Genomic DNA, 18923 nt, shown 5'->3' on the forward strand with positions numbered 1-18923 from the left:
TTATGGAGGGGGTAAAAAGTCCACGTCAGCTGCAGGCTCGTTTGTGGCTGACAAGTCCGATGCGGGACAGGCAGACACGATTGCAGCGGTTGCAGGGGAAAATTGGTTGGTTGGGGTTGGGTGTTGGGTTTTTCCTCCTTTGCCTTTTGTCAGTGAGGTGGGCTCTGCGGTCTTCTTCAAAGGAGGTTGCTGCCCGCCAAACTGTGAGGCGCCAAGATGCACGGTTTGAGGCGTTATCAGACCACTGGCGGTGGTCAATGTGGCAGGCACCAAGAGATTTCTTTAGGCAGTCCTTGTACCTTTTCTTTGGTGCACCTCTGTCACGGTGGCCAGTGGAGAGCTCGCCATATAACACGATCTTGGGAAGGCGATGGTCCTCCATTCTGGAGACGTGACCCATCCAGCGCAGCTGGATCTTCAGCAGCGTGGACTCGATGCTGTCGACCTCTGCCATCTCGAGTACTTCGACGTTAGGGATGTAAGCGCTCCAATGGATGTTGAGGATGGAGCGGAGACAACGCTGGTGGAAGCGTTCTAGGAGCCGTAGGTGGAGTTAAAATTGACAGTTTATCTTTTTATCCTAAAATCTTACTTTTTTTAGTCCGTACCTTGAATAGATGTTTTAATATCTGCATATTACATTCCCGCAACAAATTTACATTCCATCGAAATATAAATTGATGCACCTCAACTTCAGAAATACAAGCCATCTTAACTTTAGCCCATCTCGGGGGTTGGGCCAAATCCATCAGTCTACTAATAAATTTCAACTGGGCTGCTTCATAATAATTTTGAAAATGGGGTAATTGAAACACACCTACGCATACTTCTAAGTAAGTTAATATAATGCTACCTGAGGTAATTTACCTTTCCATAAAAATTCTCTCATAGCTTTATTTAAATCCTGAAAAAATCCCTTTGAAAGAGAATATGGTATTGATTGAAATAAATATTGAATTCGAGGAAAAATATTCATCTTAATACAATTAACTTGGCCAATTAAAGTTAATGGGAGATCTTTCCACTTAATTAAATCTGCTTTAATCTTTTTTAATAAAGGAATGTAATCAACTTGTATAAAGATTGATAATCAACATTGACCATTATTCCTAAATATTTAATTTTATCAGACCATTTCAATTTAATAATATTTTTATATTCTGAATAATCTCCTTCTCCAACTGGCAAAATTTCACTCTTATCCCAATTAACCTTGTATCCAGATAATGTTCCGTATTTAATAAACATTCCCGCAAATGCGGCAATGATTGTTCTGGATTTGTCAAATATATAAAAACCTTATCTGCAAATAGATTAGTCTTTTACTCTTCATCCATAACTCTCATCCCTCTTATCTGTTCATTCTGTCTTATTGTTTGAGCTAGCGGTTCAATAGCCAATGCAAACAGGGCTGGTGACAATGGACACCCTTGTCAGGTTGAACGTGTCAATTTAAACGGTAATGAAACTTGACCATTTGTCACCACCCTGGCAATCAGATTCGTATATAAAGCTTTAACCCAACCAATTAAAAAAAGGGCCAAATTTAAACTTTTCCAACACCTTAAATAAAAAAATCCCATTCAACCTCGTCAAAAGCTTTTTCGGCTGTTGTCGATATGCATTGACCAAAGTAATTAATCGAAGAATATTATCTGAAGCATTTCATTTCTAAATAAAACCTGTTTGATCAATATGTATTAATTTAGGTAAATACTTGGCAAGTCGATTTGCTAACACTTTCGCTATGATTTTATAATCTACATTCAGTAAAGAAATAGGTCTATACGAAGACACTTTCAACAAGTCTCTATCTTTTTTTGGAATCACAGTAATTAAAGCACTAAGACAAGATTCCGGCAACTCATGCTCTTCAATTACTTGTTGTAACACCTCCTCAAACACAGACAATAAATCTTCATAAAAGTTTTTATAAAATTCCACAGAAAATCAATCGTCCCCTTAATGTCAAATTCTGTAAACGGAGCTTCCAATTCCATAACATCCTCCTCTTCCAATGCTGGTAACATTAATTTAGATAAGTAAGATTCAATAGAATCACTATCCTGTTTCCCCCTCAGAAATATACAATTTTTTGTAAAATGAATAAAACTGGTCATTTATTTCTTGAGGTTTATAAGTAACTGTTGAATTCTTTTTAACAGCATTAATAGTCCGTGAAACCTGTTCCGTCTTTAACTGCCACGCTAGTACCTTATGTGCCCTCACACCCAACTCATAACAACGTTGCTTAGATCGATTAATTAAATGCTCAAATTGATAAGTTTGCAATGTATTATAACGTAATTTCAAATTAGCCAAAGCCACTGTTTATCTTCCATTACATCTTTCTGAAATTCCTTCTCCAATTCAGCAATTTGCTTCTCCAGTTCCAAACTCTTTGCCATATACTGTTTCTTAACTTTAGTAGTATAACTAATAATCTGCCCTCTTAAATAAGCTTTTAATGCATCCCATAATACAAAACAACTATCTACAGAATTAGCATTCTCAGTCAAAAACAAAGTAATCTGTTCCTTAACAAAAGTAACAAATTCTGGACTTTTCAACAACATTGTATTAAATCTCCATCTATAAGATGAACGTACCAATTCTGAACTTACTCAAGAGAAAAATAATAAAGAATGATCCGATATAACCCCACTTTTATATTCTGCCTATAAAACTCTTCCTTGTAAATGTGCTGATACTTTTTAAAAAAAAAAATCTGTTCTAGAAAATGAATCATGTCGGGACGAATAAAAAGAGAAATCCTTCTCGTAGGATTGACCCTTCTCCAAATATCCACCAAATTTAAGTCCTTCATCAAGGCCCCAATTTGTGTCACCATCTTTGATTTCTTTATACTTTTTCGAGGTCTATCCAGTAAAGGATCCAAAACACAATTAAAATCTCCCCCAACTATGATATTTTCATTAGCTTGATTTAACAACAAAAAAGCATCAGAAATGGTGGAGTCACGTGATGGAGTAGTGGCCGGACGGTGAACTCCAGCCCTCTCCAGAAAAGTCGGGAAAAACAAAGGAAAACACAAAGGCACAGAAATAAAAGTTACAGAAAAGTGAGTATAAAGGTGGAAAGAAGATGGCGACAAAAAAAGAAAAATCGAAAGCAACGGTAAGAAGAGAGGAAGAGAAGACAAAGGAGGAAAAAGGTGAAGGCCTTACCTGTCCGAAGAGGCCCGCTGCGGAGAGAGAAACCCGCTCCCTCAGGTCGGTAAATAATGGACTACAAAAATGGCTCGCAGAGCCGAGTAAAAGTGCGCAACCGCGCATGCGTGAAGAATCGCGCATGCGCGATGCGAATGAAAAAAAACACACCGACGGGAGGGGGGACCAGCTGGGGAGTCGATCTCCACAGCCGGCAACGACAGCTGCAGAACACCTGCAGCAAGAAGAGACCACAGAAGACAATAGAAACAAGAAAGAAGAGGAGGAAAGGGCACCAAAGAAACAACAGATGGCCAACCCAGAGGAAGAAGAAGAGGAAGAGTACAGAGAAATAGAAGAAGAAAAGAAAGGCAAGATAAAGGATATACTTTCTCTTATTAAAGGATACATGGAGTCATTTAAAGAATGGCAAACACAGGAATTTAAGGATTTAAGAAAAAGAATAAACAACACAGAAGAGAAAATAAATAAAATAGAGATGACCTTAACAGAAATGGGAAAGAAAATGGACAAGATGGAAGAGCGGGCAGTAGCCGCAGAAATGAAGGTAGAAGACTTAAAAAAGAAATTGGAGGAATCTAATAAAAAAACTAAAGAGACACACAAGAACTACTAGCTCAAAAAATAGATACAATGGAAAACCATAACAGAAGAAATAACATAAAGATAGTGGGCCTTAAGGAAGATGAAGAAGGCAAGAATATGAGGGAGTTTATAAAAGAGTGGATCCCTAAGACCCTAGGATGTCCAGAACTACAGCAAGAAATAGAAATAGAAAGGGCACATAGAGTATTGGCCTCTAAACCACAACCACAACAAAAACCAAGATCTATTGTAGTAAAATTCCTAAGATATACTACAAGAGAAAAGGTACTGGAGAAGACAATGGAAAAAGTAAGAGAGGGCAACAAACCACTGGAGTATAAAGGGCAAAAAATCTTCATTTATCCAGATATAAGTTTTGAACTCCTAAAGAAGAGAAAAGAGTTCAATACAGCAAAGGCGATTTTATGGAAGAAAGGGTATAAATTTATACTAAAGCATCCAGCGGTATTGAAAATATTTATTCCAGGACAACAAAACAGACTATTCTCGGATCCAGAAGAAGCACGAAAATTTGCAGAACAATTACAAAAATAGACTGAGGGAGGAAGACGGGTAATGAGAGTTAAAATGATCACGATTGATATGTATGTGGGTAAAGACAAAAATAGACTGAGGGATGAAGACGGGTAATGAGAGTAAAAATGATCACGATTGATATGTATGCGAGTAAAGAGGTATAAGAGTGAATAGAGACAATGTGCATACGTGAATGTATCTGTACTTAGAGGAAAATATAGATAGTATAGACAAGAATTAATAAGGGAAGGTAAGGGAATAGAGAGAATAAGGAGGGAATTAAAAGAGTGACCTTTGTGACATATGAAAAGTGAAATCTTTTCTGGGGGGGGCGGGGTGGGGGGAAATAGCGGTCACTGCAAAATCAGTTGACGCTTGCGAGTGGATTCGCAAATCCAAATGGAGAGGGGAGATGTGGTTGTCCGACAAGGGATAAAGGACAACTCAGGAGGGGAAGGGGAGATTGGGGATAAATAAGATAGAAATAGGAGAATAAGGAAAATGTTGGATGTTGTAGGAATGTTGTCTTATAAAGAGTTGAAAATAAGAAAACAGAAATGGAAAAGGAGGAATGGTAATGATGGAAAAACGGAAAGAGAAGATAAACAAAATATAAAAGGGCTACGCTGAACTATATGACTTTAAATATTAATGGAATACATAACCAAATTAAAAGGAAGAAACTACTAAATTTAAATGAATAAATGTATTCCATTAGAAAAAAATAACATATAGGTTAAGAAATAATATTGAAATATTCGAACAAGTATAGGAGCTTTACATTAAATACAATAGCGAAAACCTACCGGGGACAAACATTACCTAAGTTGATGGAAGGAGAAGGAAAGAAAAGAATGGACTCAGTAGAATTTCTGGTGTATTTTTGTTGAATGACAACATTGTCTGACTGGCTTAATGCAACCTAGATTGTATACCTAAAATGGATGAGAGGGGGGGCGGGGGGGTGGCTTGGGAGGAGGGGGGGGGGGAGAAAAAGTCACTGTATATGTGAGAAAAAGAAATAGTGTATATCATGGCTAATGTGATTTTTGGTGTGAAAAATAAAAAATTTTTTAAAAAAAAGCATCAGAAATAAAACGCTCATCATCCACATTAGGTGTGTAAACATTGAGCAAAGTCCAAGGTTCAACAAAAACTTTACAATTCACCCTTAAGACCCGTCCAACATTTCCTTCCATATTTTGTAATTCAAAAGGCAAATTCCTATGAATTAAAATTGCTGCACCTCTTGCCTTAGAATTAAATGAAGAAGAGAACACATGTCCAACCCAATCTCTCTTCAATTTCAAATATTCTTTTTCAGTTAAATGAGTTTCTTGTAAAAAGGCAATGTCAATTTTCATTTTCTTAATATAAGCCAAAACTCGCTTTTGCTTAATCAGATTATTTAACCCCTGAACATTAAAAGTTGCAAATTTCAAATTAAACATCCTTACAAATTAACAATATAATCTCTCACTACAAAATATCACTCCCCTTATAATAACTTAAATCACTATCCCTCCCCTAGATATTATAACTATCCAAAAAACACTACCCAAAGGTAGTAACACCCTAAAAAACTGGATGTGGTAAACCCCACTAGTTGCGATGACTATCAAAGATTTCAGTGCTATCCCCCTCCGCCAGTCAGAAATACATTATTCACATCAACACAATCAAATACTGTAAATATATTCATCCCAGTGACTCCATTCCCAATGATTGTTCCGGATCTTCAATGTCAATAAGACTTTGTGTTAAAACTTCTTTCTTTCCATTCTTCCCATTTTTCCTGTTCTTCCCATTCCCATTTCCATTTGTCTTCTTGTTAGGCGACGGCGGCGAAGATCTTCCATATCCTCGCAAATCAGGTAGTGAATTAGCAAAAATTAATGCATCATGGTCATTTTCAAAAAATTGAGATTGAAAATTACCATAAAAGACTGCAGGGTAACGAAATGCAAATTTGTAACCCTTCCGCCACAATATTTCTTTAGCCGAGTTAAATTCCCGACGTTTCCTAATAATCTCTTGACTCAAATCTGCATAGAAAAATACTCTGTTGTTTTGGACCATCATTGGAGTTTGACTTTGTCGTGCTTTCTGCACCGCCAACATAACATAACAATTACAGCACGGAAACAGGCCATTAGGCCCTTCTAGTCCACACCGAACCAAACACTCCTCTCTAGTCCCACCTACCTGCACAATGACCATAACCCTCCACCTTCTTCTCATCCATAGACCTGTCCAGCTTTTTCTTAAATAATAAAATTGACTCTGCCGCCACTATTTCTCCCGGAAGCTCATTCCACACCGCGACCACTCTCTGAGTAAAGAAGTTACCTCTAAACCTCTGCCCCTTAACTCTTAACTCATGTCCTCTTGTTTCAATCTCTCCTACTCTTAACGGGAATAGTCTATCCACATCCACTCTGTCTATCCCTTTCATAATCTTAAATACCTCTATCAAATCCCCTCTCAACCTTCTACGCTCCAAAGAATAAAGACCTAATCTGCCCAATCTCTCCCTGTACTCTAGATGCTTAAACCCAGGTAACATTCTGGTAAATCTTCTCTGCACTCTCTCCACTCTGTTTATATCCTTCTTATAATTAGGCGACCAGAACTGCACACAGAACTCTAAATTAGGCCGCACCAACGCCTTATACAATTTCAACATCACTTCCCAACTCCTATATTCCATGCAATGATTGATAAAGGCCAGCATACTAAAAGCCTTCTTCACCACCCTATTCACATGAGTTTCTACCTTCAGGGAACAATGTACCGTTACTCCTAAATCCTTCTGCTCTTCTGTATTCATCAATGCTCTCCCATTTACTACGTATGTCCTGTTCTGATTCTTCTTACCAAAATGAAGCACCTCACACTTATCAGCATTAAATTCCATCTGCCATTTTTCAGCCCACTTTTCTAAGCAGCCCAAATCCCTCTGCAATCCTTAAAAACCTTCTTCATTATCCACTATTCCACCTATCTTAGTACCGTAATATCATTTCTATGTCCTGGTATTTCAAGCAACGAATTAAAACCGCCCGTGGCGGTTGTCTCAGTAACAGTTTCTTTCGTAACGGTTTATATGCACGTTCCAATTCTAAGCCTTCCAAAAAAAACTCATTGCCCAACACCACACATGTCAAACTCTGGCCCATTGGCCCGCGATATAATTATATTTGGCCCGCAAGATCATTTCAAAAATGTATTAGAGGTGGCCCGCCCTGCAGCGAGAGCTGATGCTGTTTTTTGGTAATGTCACCCCCACCATCCTCCCCCTTCATTGCACATCCTTCCCCACCCCCTAACTATCCCCACCCCCCTAAAACCACCCCCCTAAAACCACCCCCCTTAAAAGATGGCCAGAATATTCTCAAAAAGGAATCCAGAATGGTAAAGTTCCACAAACCTTCTGCTGGGAATCATAACAACACCCGGGCATCAGATCTACGGGAAGCAGAGGGAGCAAGAGTGTTGCAGGTTGACCGTGCAAACTTTGAGAAAACAAAATAGTAACACGAGAAGTCTGTCGATGTCATCAGCCAGCAAGCCAGTTGGAAGGCTCCCTGCACAACCAGTCACTTCTCCCACCTGTCGAGCGGTGTGGCGGATTGGCGAGCGCCTGTGATTTCCTGTCGGCGCGACGTAAATGCAGGCTGCGCACGGCCCCCGCTGTTCTGCAAAGGCTGATCGGCAGCGCGCTGGGCCTGAGTGGGTGGGTAAGCAGGGGTGGGCAGAGGGTGTAGGTGAGGAGTAATGGGCAGGGGAAGTTATGGTGGTGCGAGGGGCAGTTAGAGGGAGGGATGAGTAGAAGGAGGGGTGGATAGGGAAGAGGTAAAAGGGGAGGGGCAGGGCGAGTAGGGGAGGGTGATTAGAGGGTGGGAGACGGGTAGAGGGAGGAACAGGTTGAGGGGAGAGGCAGTAGAGGGGCGTGTATAGGATGGGGTGGGTAGAGGCAGAGCAAGTGGAGTGAGGGGTGAGTAGAGGTTGGGTAAAGGACTGGTCAGGTAGAGGGATGGTGGGTCGAGGGTGAATAGAGGCCTAGAGCCTGAGGAGTGAGCAGGAAATGCTGAATCCTGATGCAGGCCAAAATGGACACAGCCTGTGAATGCTGACTACATCTCCACAGGGACCAAATATGTTTCCCTCAGGTCAAGCAAAGGGTGAACTTGAGCTACCTACTCCTGACCTGTAACATTATCCTCCTAAAGTTATATCCTAAAGTTTAACATTACATATGTTGAAAGAAGAGAAAACATGCAGATGTTGTTGAAAATTTTCAATAAATATTTAGTTCGGCCCTCGACTTAGTCCAAGTTTTTAATTTTGGCCCTCCGTGAATTTGAGTTTGACACCCCTGCCCAACACCTTTGGAATCCAGTTCTTAAAACATTTTATTGGATTGGACCCTTCAATATCTTCTGGGAGACCCACAATTTTCACATTATTTCTCCGACTTTGATTTTCCAATGAATCAATTTTTTTCAATGTCTTTCTTCTGAATTCCCCAATCCACAAAGGAATCTTCCATTTTTTCCATTCTTTCCCTATTACGTTCAACTTGATCTTTACATTCAAGAAAAGCTGTTTCAATTTGTAAAAAATTTTCTTGCACTGTATCCACTAATTTAATACAGTGATTAACATCACTCTTAACTGCAGACTTATCTTCAGCCATAGTAGTTATTTTGGTTGTCACTTCTAAAAATCCTTAAGTCATTTCTTTACACATATTGTCGATTTGATAAGCAATCCCTTCCAGAACTGTAAACACAGACTCCATTCCAGTTCCACTTTTTGAGGCCTACCTTCTCTGGTCTCCACCTCCAATTGTTCCTGTAAGATGCTCAGTAAAGGCAAGTCTGCTTCTTCCAGCGTTGTCAGACCCCTCCCGGTGCAACTGTGGGTCTGTACACCCGACGACGGCGTCCTGACCACGTTGGGATGGCGCCGCTCAGGCCCCACCCACAGCCCACACATGGTCCAACAGGTCCCAGACCCTTGAAGCACCGCACATGCCCGGTAAGGCCAGGAACTGCACAAGGTGTGACTTCCGACGCCATTCTGCACATCCCCAGCCCACCTGATGGCAGCCCGGGCTCAAGGGCTCTTCTCTCAGCCGGGTCGCCCATGCGCCCAACATCGTGGACGCATGGTTCGGCACCGGCTGAACTCGTCGTCAAGCAGGTGCCATCTTGCAGAGGCAAGGTCAGTGCTGGCATCATACTTAGCCGGGTAGGAGTCCTCTGCGCCTTGTAGGTTCCAAACGTCAGGTCCGTGGCTTCAATTGAACAGGTAGGCCTCAATTCTTCAGCACTTTTAAAAGGTAATTTCTTCTGCAGTTGAGTTTTCGTTTATTTTACATTAGTAGCCATTCTAACTCACTAATGTTCCCCAAAATAAAAATATAACTTTTAATCTCTTTTATAAACTTTAAAAACTGGTGCTTTAAAAACTAGCTGAGGGAGGGTGGGACCGCACGTCTGTCCTCTACGCCATCTTGCCACGCGCCCCCCTCAAGCAGGAACATTGAGTGAAATCCCAAAAGGGAGTGGCATAAGAATGGTCTTGGGACTTATTGAGCTTGGCAGTGATGGTGGGATGGCGCGTGACTAGAATAATATCCTTGATAAGTTGGAGACTTTATGCAATCGTTTTGCAGTTGTTGAAACAGCAATAAGAGATATGTCAGAGAAAATGACTGAATTTTTTAAAGAGTTAGTTGATGATTTAATAGAACAAATGGGCCAAGTGGAAGTTGACTTGATTAAAATGCAAGAAAAGCTGAAAGCTTTGGAAGAAGCGAGTTCTGATTATAAGATATTGACGAAGGTGTTAGCTAATAGACTGGGACAGTATTACCTAAATTGATACATACAGATCAGGTGGGATTTGTAAAAGGAAGACACTCTTCAAATAGTCTTGGTCGGCTATTCAATATAATACTTATGGCTAAATCAAAATTGAATTCCAGTATAACAGTGTCCCTTGACACAGAAAAGGCATTTAACTGTTCAGAATGACCTTTCTTGTTTAAAACTTGGAGAAATTTGGAATAGGTAGAATATTTATAAATTGGATAAAAACTCTATCTTAAACCACAAGCCAAAATTATAACTAATAGTTAAGCGTCAGCAGTTTTCCCTTTGAGTAGATTTAATAGACAGTGGTGTCCCCTGTTCCCAGTGCTTTCATTCTTGCGATTGAATTGCTGGCAAAGATTATAAAGAGAAATCCGGACATTAGCGACTTCAAAGTTGGACAAGAAGAACATAAAATCAGCCGATTTGATGATGATTTGCAATTATATTTATCTGATCCAGCTGAATCTCTGGAGAAACTAGAAAAATATGGAAGAGTTTCAAGTTATAAAATTAATACGGATAAAAGTGAGATAATTTCATTGATGAATTTTGATTATGAAAGATATCAAAAGGAAATAGATTTAAATGGAAAGTAGATGGATTAAATACTTAGGAATCATGATTGATGATAACCTACAAAATTTGTATAAATTAAATTATACTCCCTGTTGGAGAAGATAGAGAAGGATTTGCAGAAATGGAAAGATTTGCCGATTACTTTGGTTAAAGTTAACTGTATCAAAATGAAAGTGATGCCAAGATTCCAATATCCTTTTCAATCGCTTCCTATTTCTTTGCCAAAAAATTCTTTAAATTATTAGATAATTGTATTAGGCAATCCCTATGGAATAATAAAGTGCCGAGAATTTCAATGGAAAAATTAATGTGGGTTTATAAATTAGGAGGGCTTAGGTAACCAGATTTTAGAAACTATTATTTGACAACACAGGCCAGATTTCTTTCATCTTTCTTTGAGGAAGGCAGCACACCCCCCCCCCCCCCCCTTTGTTGGATTTGGATAGGATCATACTCAATGAAAGAGGGGGCAGCAAAGGATTTTATCTATGTGGAGTGTTAAGTCAATAACAAAAAAGACCGATAATCCTATATTAATACAAGAAATCAATGAGAGTATTGGGGGAAAAAAATGCAGGGATATCATTAAGAGCACCATTATGTAAGAATGTGTTGTTGCCTATGAAGATAGGTATAGAATATTAAACTCCTGGTATGACAAAGTGGACTCGTGTCTTTTGGTCAATTAAAGCAGAAATATGGAGTAGCTAATGAGACTTTCTTCTGTTTTCTCCAGCTAAAATAATTCTTGAAAGAAAGATGGGGGGCCAATGTTGGTCTCACCTGAAATTAGTGAAATGGAGCAAATGATCTGGCGGGGGAATACACCAAATTTATAACAAAAATGTACTATACTCTCCAGACTGAAAGTGCAAAACCAGGTTTACAAAGGTCAAGAGAGATGGGATTCAAACTTAGGTGTTGTAATATCAGAAAGATGTTGGACTGATTGGTGTTTTGGATAGTATGACATCAATTATAAATGCAAGATATGGATTGGTTCAATATAACTTTCTAACCAATTATATCTTGCACCACAGAAGCTACATAGGTTAAAATCTGAAATATTGGAGATGTGTTTTTGATGTGGTATTGAAACAGGAATGTTTTTACATGCTATGTGGTTGTGTGTGAAGGTGAGGCCTTTTTGGCAGGATATGGCTGAAATATTAACAAGGATAACAGTAATGCCCTTCACAGACGACCTGGAGATTAATCTTTTGGGTAATTTTATTGAAATAAGTAATAAATTAAATTCCAAACTTCTTTTGTCAAAGTAGCTTTAGCAGGGACTAAGAAACGTATTGCAATTACTTGGAAGTCTGACTCTCTCTTGCTCATAGCACGATAGACTGCAGAGATAAATAGTTGTATACATATGGAGAAAATTACATACAATCTAAAAAAAACAAGTATGACACATTTGTCAGGATATGGGAGTCATATTTGGACCATATAGGGGCTCAATTATAATAATGATAATACAGATGCTGTTACAATATAAACATTGCGACTTCCCTACATAGATTTTTTTATGGATAGTATAAATGTGAGCTGACAGTGTGTGGATTTATATTTTGTAGGAAGGAGCAGTTTTTTGTATGAAAAAGTTTAATATATTGTGATATTAAAGATTTTACTGTGTATATTTATATTTTAAAAATCCACACTACCCAGAACACACTCTGTTTTCGCTGCTGTCATCAGGAAAGAGGTATAGGTGGCATAAGGCTAGTATCACCAGGTTCAGGAACAGTTGCAACCCCTCCACCATCAGACTCCATCAGAGGCTCATTTAAGGACTTACTTTGCACATTATTTATTACTGAATATTTATTTTCTCTACTGCACAGTGTCTGTGCTACCTTCTTGTTTACATTTCTCTCTTGTCTACTCCAATAAGTAGAAATTCTGCCTGGCCCGAAGAAAAAAAAATCTTGGGATTGTATGTCATGTACAATATGTACTCTTAAAAATAAACCTGAACTGTCCACGGACAGTTCAGCTATTTTATTGAGTAACAAAGCAGGATGGTTGACCCTGCTCCTATTTCGTTGTGTTTTTAAATTTAAAATGTTAAAATTGCATTTCTACAAACAAAATAAAATAAGTGCTTTGAAATATGTGACTTTTCATGTTTACATGGCTGCCATTCCAGGGTTTAACACATGACAATGCCGAGAAATTGGGAATCACGCACGCCCAACTTCCTCTTGGAAGTTACGTGAAAATGAATAGCCGCAAAGTCTTAACCGTAAATCATGGTAAGTACCATGATTTCTTTGTGACATATGTGCACATTTTTTTAGTTTGTATATTAAATGTACATTACATGCAAGTCTGTAATAATAATTAACGAGATAACAATGGCTAATCGTGACAAAAGTTATGTACTGTTTTTTGCCTCCTCCAATAGGTGTAAATGACAGAAAGCTATTTTTATCTAGTTTTCAAGTTGTGTAGTTCGATTGTGAAATGGGAATTATTTTATTTTAATTCCTGCAGTATTTGAGATAATCCTAGCATACTTGGAAAAACAAGATTGGGAAAAAGCCTTTTTCACAGTCCTGCCACAGCGCAAAGGAGCAGTTCCTGCAGGAGAGTTTTGTAGCACCAAACAATACAATGCTGACTCGGACACTTGTGAATCGGCAGAAACTAGGATGGCAGCAGAAGCTTGTGCATAAGACGAGAAGCTTAGGAATAATGGAAGAACAATGTGGTAAAATATAACCCTTTCTCAATTTGATTCCATACTTGACTGCAATTTTATTTATTTTGTCCTTTGTATGGCTTAAATGATGCAAAAGAAAGTCTTTCAATTTGGCTTCTCAATCCTCTTAGCTCATGTGATATTTAAATCACTGAGTCCAGAGAAATACTTCTGGTAAAATTAATTTTATTAATTGAAAGTATTTTAGTGAAGAATGAACACTATTTTATCATTCCCACTGAAGCTCGTCAATCATTGATCTAGTTACTGAAATGTTAAAATGACATTGTCTTCAATCAGGGCCACAAACTTTTTTTTAGTTCATTCTGATTTTGTATGTACTGAATTACTTTACGAAGTCACAACCAAGTGGAAATTATTGTCAATTTATTCTGAAAATTAAGTACATACAATACTACACATAGTTTAAAGATTAATAAGAGTAAGTAGGGAGGCCACTTTTAAATTGTTAATATTGATTTAAAAAGGGCCAAGCTGATGGTTGCCAAGTAATATACAGTACTTATTTTGATTTCAGTTTGCTACACTGTTGAACAATTGAATTAGCAACCTGATTATCAAAATAATTCAGAAATGTCATCTTCCATCTCAGGATTATGTAATTAATAGTTTGACTGTGGAAAAAACTTTTAAAAAAAAAAAATTGCTTGGTTTCATTTGTTGATAACCTCAGTTCAAATAATTGTTTTTTTTTAAATTGTTGTTCAAGAGTAGGCTATTGCATTATTCAATGAACTGCTTTCTCATTCTTAAATTTAGACATGCAGCATGGTAACAGGCCCCTCCAGCCCATTTATTTTGGAAAGGTGGGAGGAAACCAGAATGCTGGAGAAAATCCACACAGACACAGGGAGAACGTACAAATTCCTTACCGACAGTGCCAGATTCAAACCCAGTTTGATGGTGCTGTAAATACATCTCCCTTCCAATTCTTTATCTACAGTGTCTCACAGTACTGGCAAATCTCCCTGCAATTATCATGGACATTTCAGTTCACTCCTTTCCCCATTGTTAGTGCAAGAGAATCAGAAATCCAAAACCCTCCCTCCCGACACCATCATTTTAGCCATACATTTATCAGATTAATCCTCTACTCACTCCCACATGCTGCTAAAAGTAACCCAGAGATTCAAAACTCAAAGACACTACTCATTAATCTGCTGTTCAACTCTCTTTACATGCAACAGCTACTTGTACCACTATGACTTCTAGATGTTTACCTTCCCTTTCCACCAAACTACTTTTTAAAATTATCTTAATTTACTAAAAGTGCTGAAATTCCCTCCTTGAATCTGCAATTTTATTTTCAAGATTCTCAAAATTCCTTTATTCCTCATGATCTGAAGTAGTTGGTGATATCTTGTTATGTGAAAGGTGCCAATAGTGCCACTGCAACAGGATTTATATTACAGAGGTCTGATTTGGGAGTCTTGCTATTTGTACTTTCATCTGTCTATATAACCACTGTTCCCTCTAAGCTGTGTATACACACATACACACACTTTACAACCGCTGCAAAGGAAATTAATATGCCCAGAAAAAAGTTAGTTACCTTGAAAATGATCTTGCAACAATTTCAAGTTACATTGGTCACAGGAAAAAAAAATTTGCACAACATAAGATTTTTGGACACGCTGACAACTAAACATTACAGGAAACATTGCCTATAATGTATGGTTTTTTTTCTTTTTCTGCTCTCTGATCCCCTTTACAAAAGTCACATTTAAATCTACTTCCTCTTCGTCAACCACTGATTTTCAGACACATTCAACTCTGGTTTTAAAAGCAAGTCAAAAAATCTGCTTTTAAGGATTATATCCTTGTGTTGTAGTATTTGTGATAATTATGCCATCGAACCAAGTCAAACATATCAGGCCTGATATTCTGCAAAAGCTTTCTCAGCCAACTGGGAGAACCTCCTGGCACATGTAACACTACTTATCTAGAGTAAAACACAAGTGCTGAATGTTGAAACCTTTTATTTGAGTTCAGCATCAATATAGTAAAATGGCATCTGTAATGATCATCAGTATTCCTTACTGGAGCCAAAAGAACTCATTAAAAAAATGTAAATATGTCAGACAATTTGCATTATCTCTCACTCATTATCTTATCATCATGCCTGATGCATGGGTTCATCGCACAAGGCCTTGCTTCTGCAATTGGACAAGCTAAACTGAAAACACTGATATTCTGCTGATATCAAGTGAGAGTTTTCTAAATTGGGCTGAGAGTTGGAGGTGGTGCCTAGTTTTAGAACTGACAAAAATGAAAAATACCAAATATGTAGATTATTAGAACAACAAATACCAATGTGATTACAAAAATCATAAATATGCAAAATAAATTGTATTTAGGTATCTATTTTACACATAATTGTATAGTCTAGACCCAAATCAGCCAAAAATGATGCCTCAGTAATTATGGTTAACAACATTGATTGGGTATTTCTGTGAAGGCATATCCATTTCACATCTCTTCAACACTACATCACTGTGATTGGTCCTGAAACATGGACCAATCTGAAAGCAGAATGTTAGCTATCTGTACAAATCTTGTCGTTTGATTTCCTCCACAATTGCTTAACATTCTTATAACAGATTAATAATCATGCAAAACGGAAAAAAAATCTTAGTTCTTGCATGTCATTGCAATTTAATCTTAAACAGTGTCAGCTCCAAGAAAGTCCCAGTTGTTAATATTGAAAGACCTTTGGTAAAATATGAAAGTGTGTGCGTAAAGAGCCATCATATATTCATGATGACAGAAATAACTCTTATTTTTAAAATTCTCCCTTAATTTCAAAAGAACATAAATGCAGAATAGTTCCTGCTGTTTAAAAAAAATGTACTAATTTAGGCATAACCTACTCAAAGATTGTGAAAGCTAGCGAAAAAACAACCAAATCTGATGGAAGAACTCAATAGGCTAAGCAACATCAGTGGGAGAAAAAACAATGTCCAATATTTTCAGGTCAGGATCCTTCATCAAGACCACAAAAACCTCAGCCATCCACTGATGCTGCCAGACCTGCTGAGTTTTTTTTCTCCCCCCGCCCCCCCTCGAGATTACAGCATCTGCAGTCTTGTGTTTCTGTTAAGCTATCTTCAAACATGGAACAAAACTTAGATTAGTTTCATTTAATGGTGATAATGGAAAGATTTTGATACATTTGTCACTATGGGAGGTTAAATTTAATACCATAGTAAACCTGGTAAATAGTGGACTGGCAAAGAGAAGGATGTAACAGTCTGTGCAACCCATTTACCTCAGTGCTGCCTTGTGAAGTTGCACATTCTCCCCATGACCACTTGGGTTCTCCTTTCCCCCACTCCCAGTTCTTAATTTTCCTTCCTCACCCCAAAGCCATGATGGGTAGATTAATTAGTAACTTTAATCTACCCATAGTGAGGGACTGGTGAGAATGCAAGAGAGAATAGGTCACAGGGAAATAAGTAAAGGAACAGGATTGCTCTGAGAACTGGCATGGACTCAATGTCCTTTTCTGTTGTCAAAAAATGACAACATAAACAATGATTTAGGATCATCTTAAAAATCTCAGCTACTTCACTGACAAGAGTCTGACATCCCATATTTGTCTGATTCTATACAACTCCAGCTCCACACTATGGTGGAGTCTTCCTGCCCTCCAAGTATCCAAGACAAACAACAAATATGGATTTGTAGTTCCATTCTCATGAGAACAAACTGTTTCAAAAAAACTATTCTGGAGTAGCACAAATGCAGTAACTTCAAAAATAACTCCTAATTGCTCATATGTTCAAATACATGAGTACAAAGTAAGATTAAGAATAAAAATAGCAGTCAGAATTTAAAGGAAGGGATGTAGAAAGTCCACTGAAGTGGTTATGAAAGTTGGTTTCAATAGGTTATGGGCTACTTCAAGAGATTTGATTATGGAACATGGAACAGCAGATCTATCAAAGGTGGTATCAAATTGCACCCTGTTGGTTGATCAACATGCATTAAAAAGAATTTGGTTGTTGGACTTTGAATTGGAGTAGGGTAACTAAATTAATGGTAGCTCATGCAGCTTAATCTAATGGTGGTACAAATTCCAAACAGCTGATGGGAATTTAAATTGCAAACATTTTGTATTACAAATTAAGATCAATTGCACTGATTGTTTTAAACAAGAAACATTTTGTCTTTAGTTCTTACAAAAAGAAAATCATTTTAAGTCTGGGCTCTTACAGGATTCCCAACCCAGAGGAGAGGGGTCATTGAAAAAAGCTACTTGCTTAATTGATAATTAGGGATAGGTAATAATTGCTGTCAGAAATATCTTGAAATAATAAAGTGCTTGTATTTTTGGATCTGTGATTCAGTGAGCAAGAAATGCCATATTTAATGGCACAGTCACTTACAACCACATTGCTATTTTAAAATTGAGTACAGTGGCACAAAAGCTCCTTACAATTCCTGTATTTCCTTTACATAGCAGATAGTACTTGGACCAATCTGTAATTTAGATTAAGGAAGTTGGATGACATAACCTACACATCAATGCTTCCATCATAATATTTTTACTGATAACTCTACAAGTTCATTTGTTGCAAACTCCTAAAGTGTTCTTTCAGTTTCATATCAATCAGACTTTCTATGGCACAACTTCCCGTCCATTATAGGTGAAGAAGGCACAATGAATATTTTCTTCACATCTCCAAGTGCTTTCGACTTCTTTACAGTTTTGGTTTGGGCATTTTGTTGGCAAGGATAGGATGGCTTTGTTTTTTCTAGTACTTGGAAATCTTTATTATCTGAAAGATTAAAAATGTAAGTGCATGAGTAAAATCAGAAAATTCATGATATAATTAGCCCCATTTAAACAATCAGGTCCTTGCTAATTAAAAAGGAATTACAGAAGGAGGGTGCCCTGAAGCACATGGGGTTTTAAGTACACATCAACAGGAGAAAAGTTTCTCCACCTTTTTGGGCAATGTAATTTTTTTAATATATATTTATATATACACAAAAACTCCTAATTTTTCTTCCAATTGTTTTAAATCTATGCACCTTTTATTTAACCCATTTCCTACCAACCTTCTTAAATCCCTTTGTTTTTGTGTACCCCATCAGCCTCCTGAATGATAACACAAATGCCCCCCCCCTTCCCGGTAGAGTCAGCTAATAAAGGGACACATTCTGTGTGCAGTTTTGACTACCTGCCATATAACCTTTAAGATCAATGGGCTTGCATTGAAAGCTCTGTTTCACTGCCCCACTCATCATCTTCCCAATCAATACATATTATTCTTCGCAATGTACGTTGGTTCACCAACATGAGATCCCATCCGCCCATGTGCAGCCATTACATGCGTTGCATTGACTTGAGAGGAGCAGTATGTTTTTTGGCACGTGAATTCACCAATTAAGCACTGAATCATTGGGAAA

The 18923-nt window shown here is 37.9% G+C and overlaps 2 protein-coding genes across 10 annotated transcripts in view; one reads left to right on the top strand and one right to left on the bottom strand.

Moving 5' to 3' along the window:
• LOC138757775 (tRNA methyltransferase 10 homolog A-like) overlaps positions 1-18923 on the top strand; it is a 62285-nt gene that overhangs the window by 37448 nt on the left and 5914 nt on the right. For 2 of the 5 annotated variants that reach the window (XM_069925636.1, XM_069925639.1), the window contains 2 exons: positions 12933-13038; positions 13280-15593. In XM_069925636.1, coding sequence (XP_069781737.1) covers positions 12933-13038; positions 13280-13461 — 288 coding nt within the window. In that variant the 3' untranslated portion in view covers positions 13462-15593. Of the gene's footprint in view, positions 1-12932; positions 13039-13279; positions 15594-18923 lie in introns of those variants that run through there. The other 3 variants (XM_069925640.1, XM_069925641.1, XM_069925638.1) reach the window with 2 other exon arrangements.
• LOC138757773 (protein TBATA-like) overlaps positions 15471-18923 on the bottom strand; it is a 30940-nt gene continuing 27487 nt past the window's right edge. For 4 of the 5 annotated variants that reach the window (XM_069925631.1, XM_069925630.1, XM_069925629.1 and 1 more), the window contains exon 10: positions 15471-18289. In XM_069925631.1, coding sequence (XP_069781732.1) covers positions 18117-18289 — 173 coding nt within the window. In that variant the 3' untranslated portion in view covers positions 15471-18116. The remainder of the gene's footprint in view (positions 18290-18923) is intronic. The other variant, XM_069925633.1, reaches the window with a different exon arrangement.

The sequence above is a fragment of the Narcine bancroftii genome, chromosome 3 (genome assembly GCF_036971445.1).
Source record: "Narcine bancroftii isolate sNarBan1 chromosome 3, sNarBan1.hap1, whole genome shotgun sequence".
Classification (NCBI taxonomy): domain Eukaryota; kingdom Metazoa; phylum Chordata; class Chondrichthyes; order Torpediniformes; family Narcinidae; genus Narcine; species Narcine bancroftii.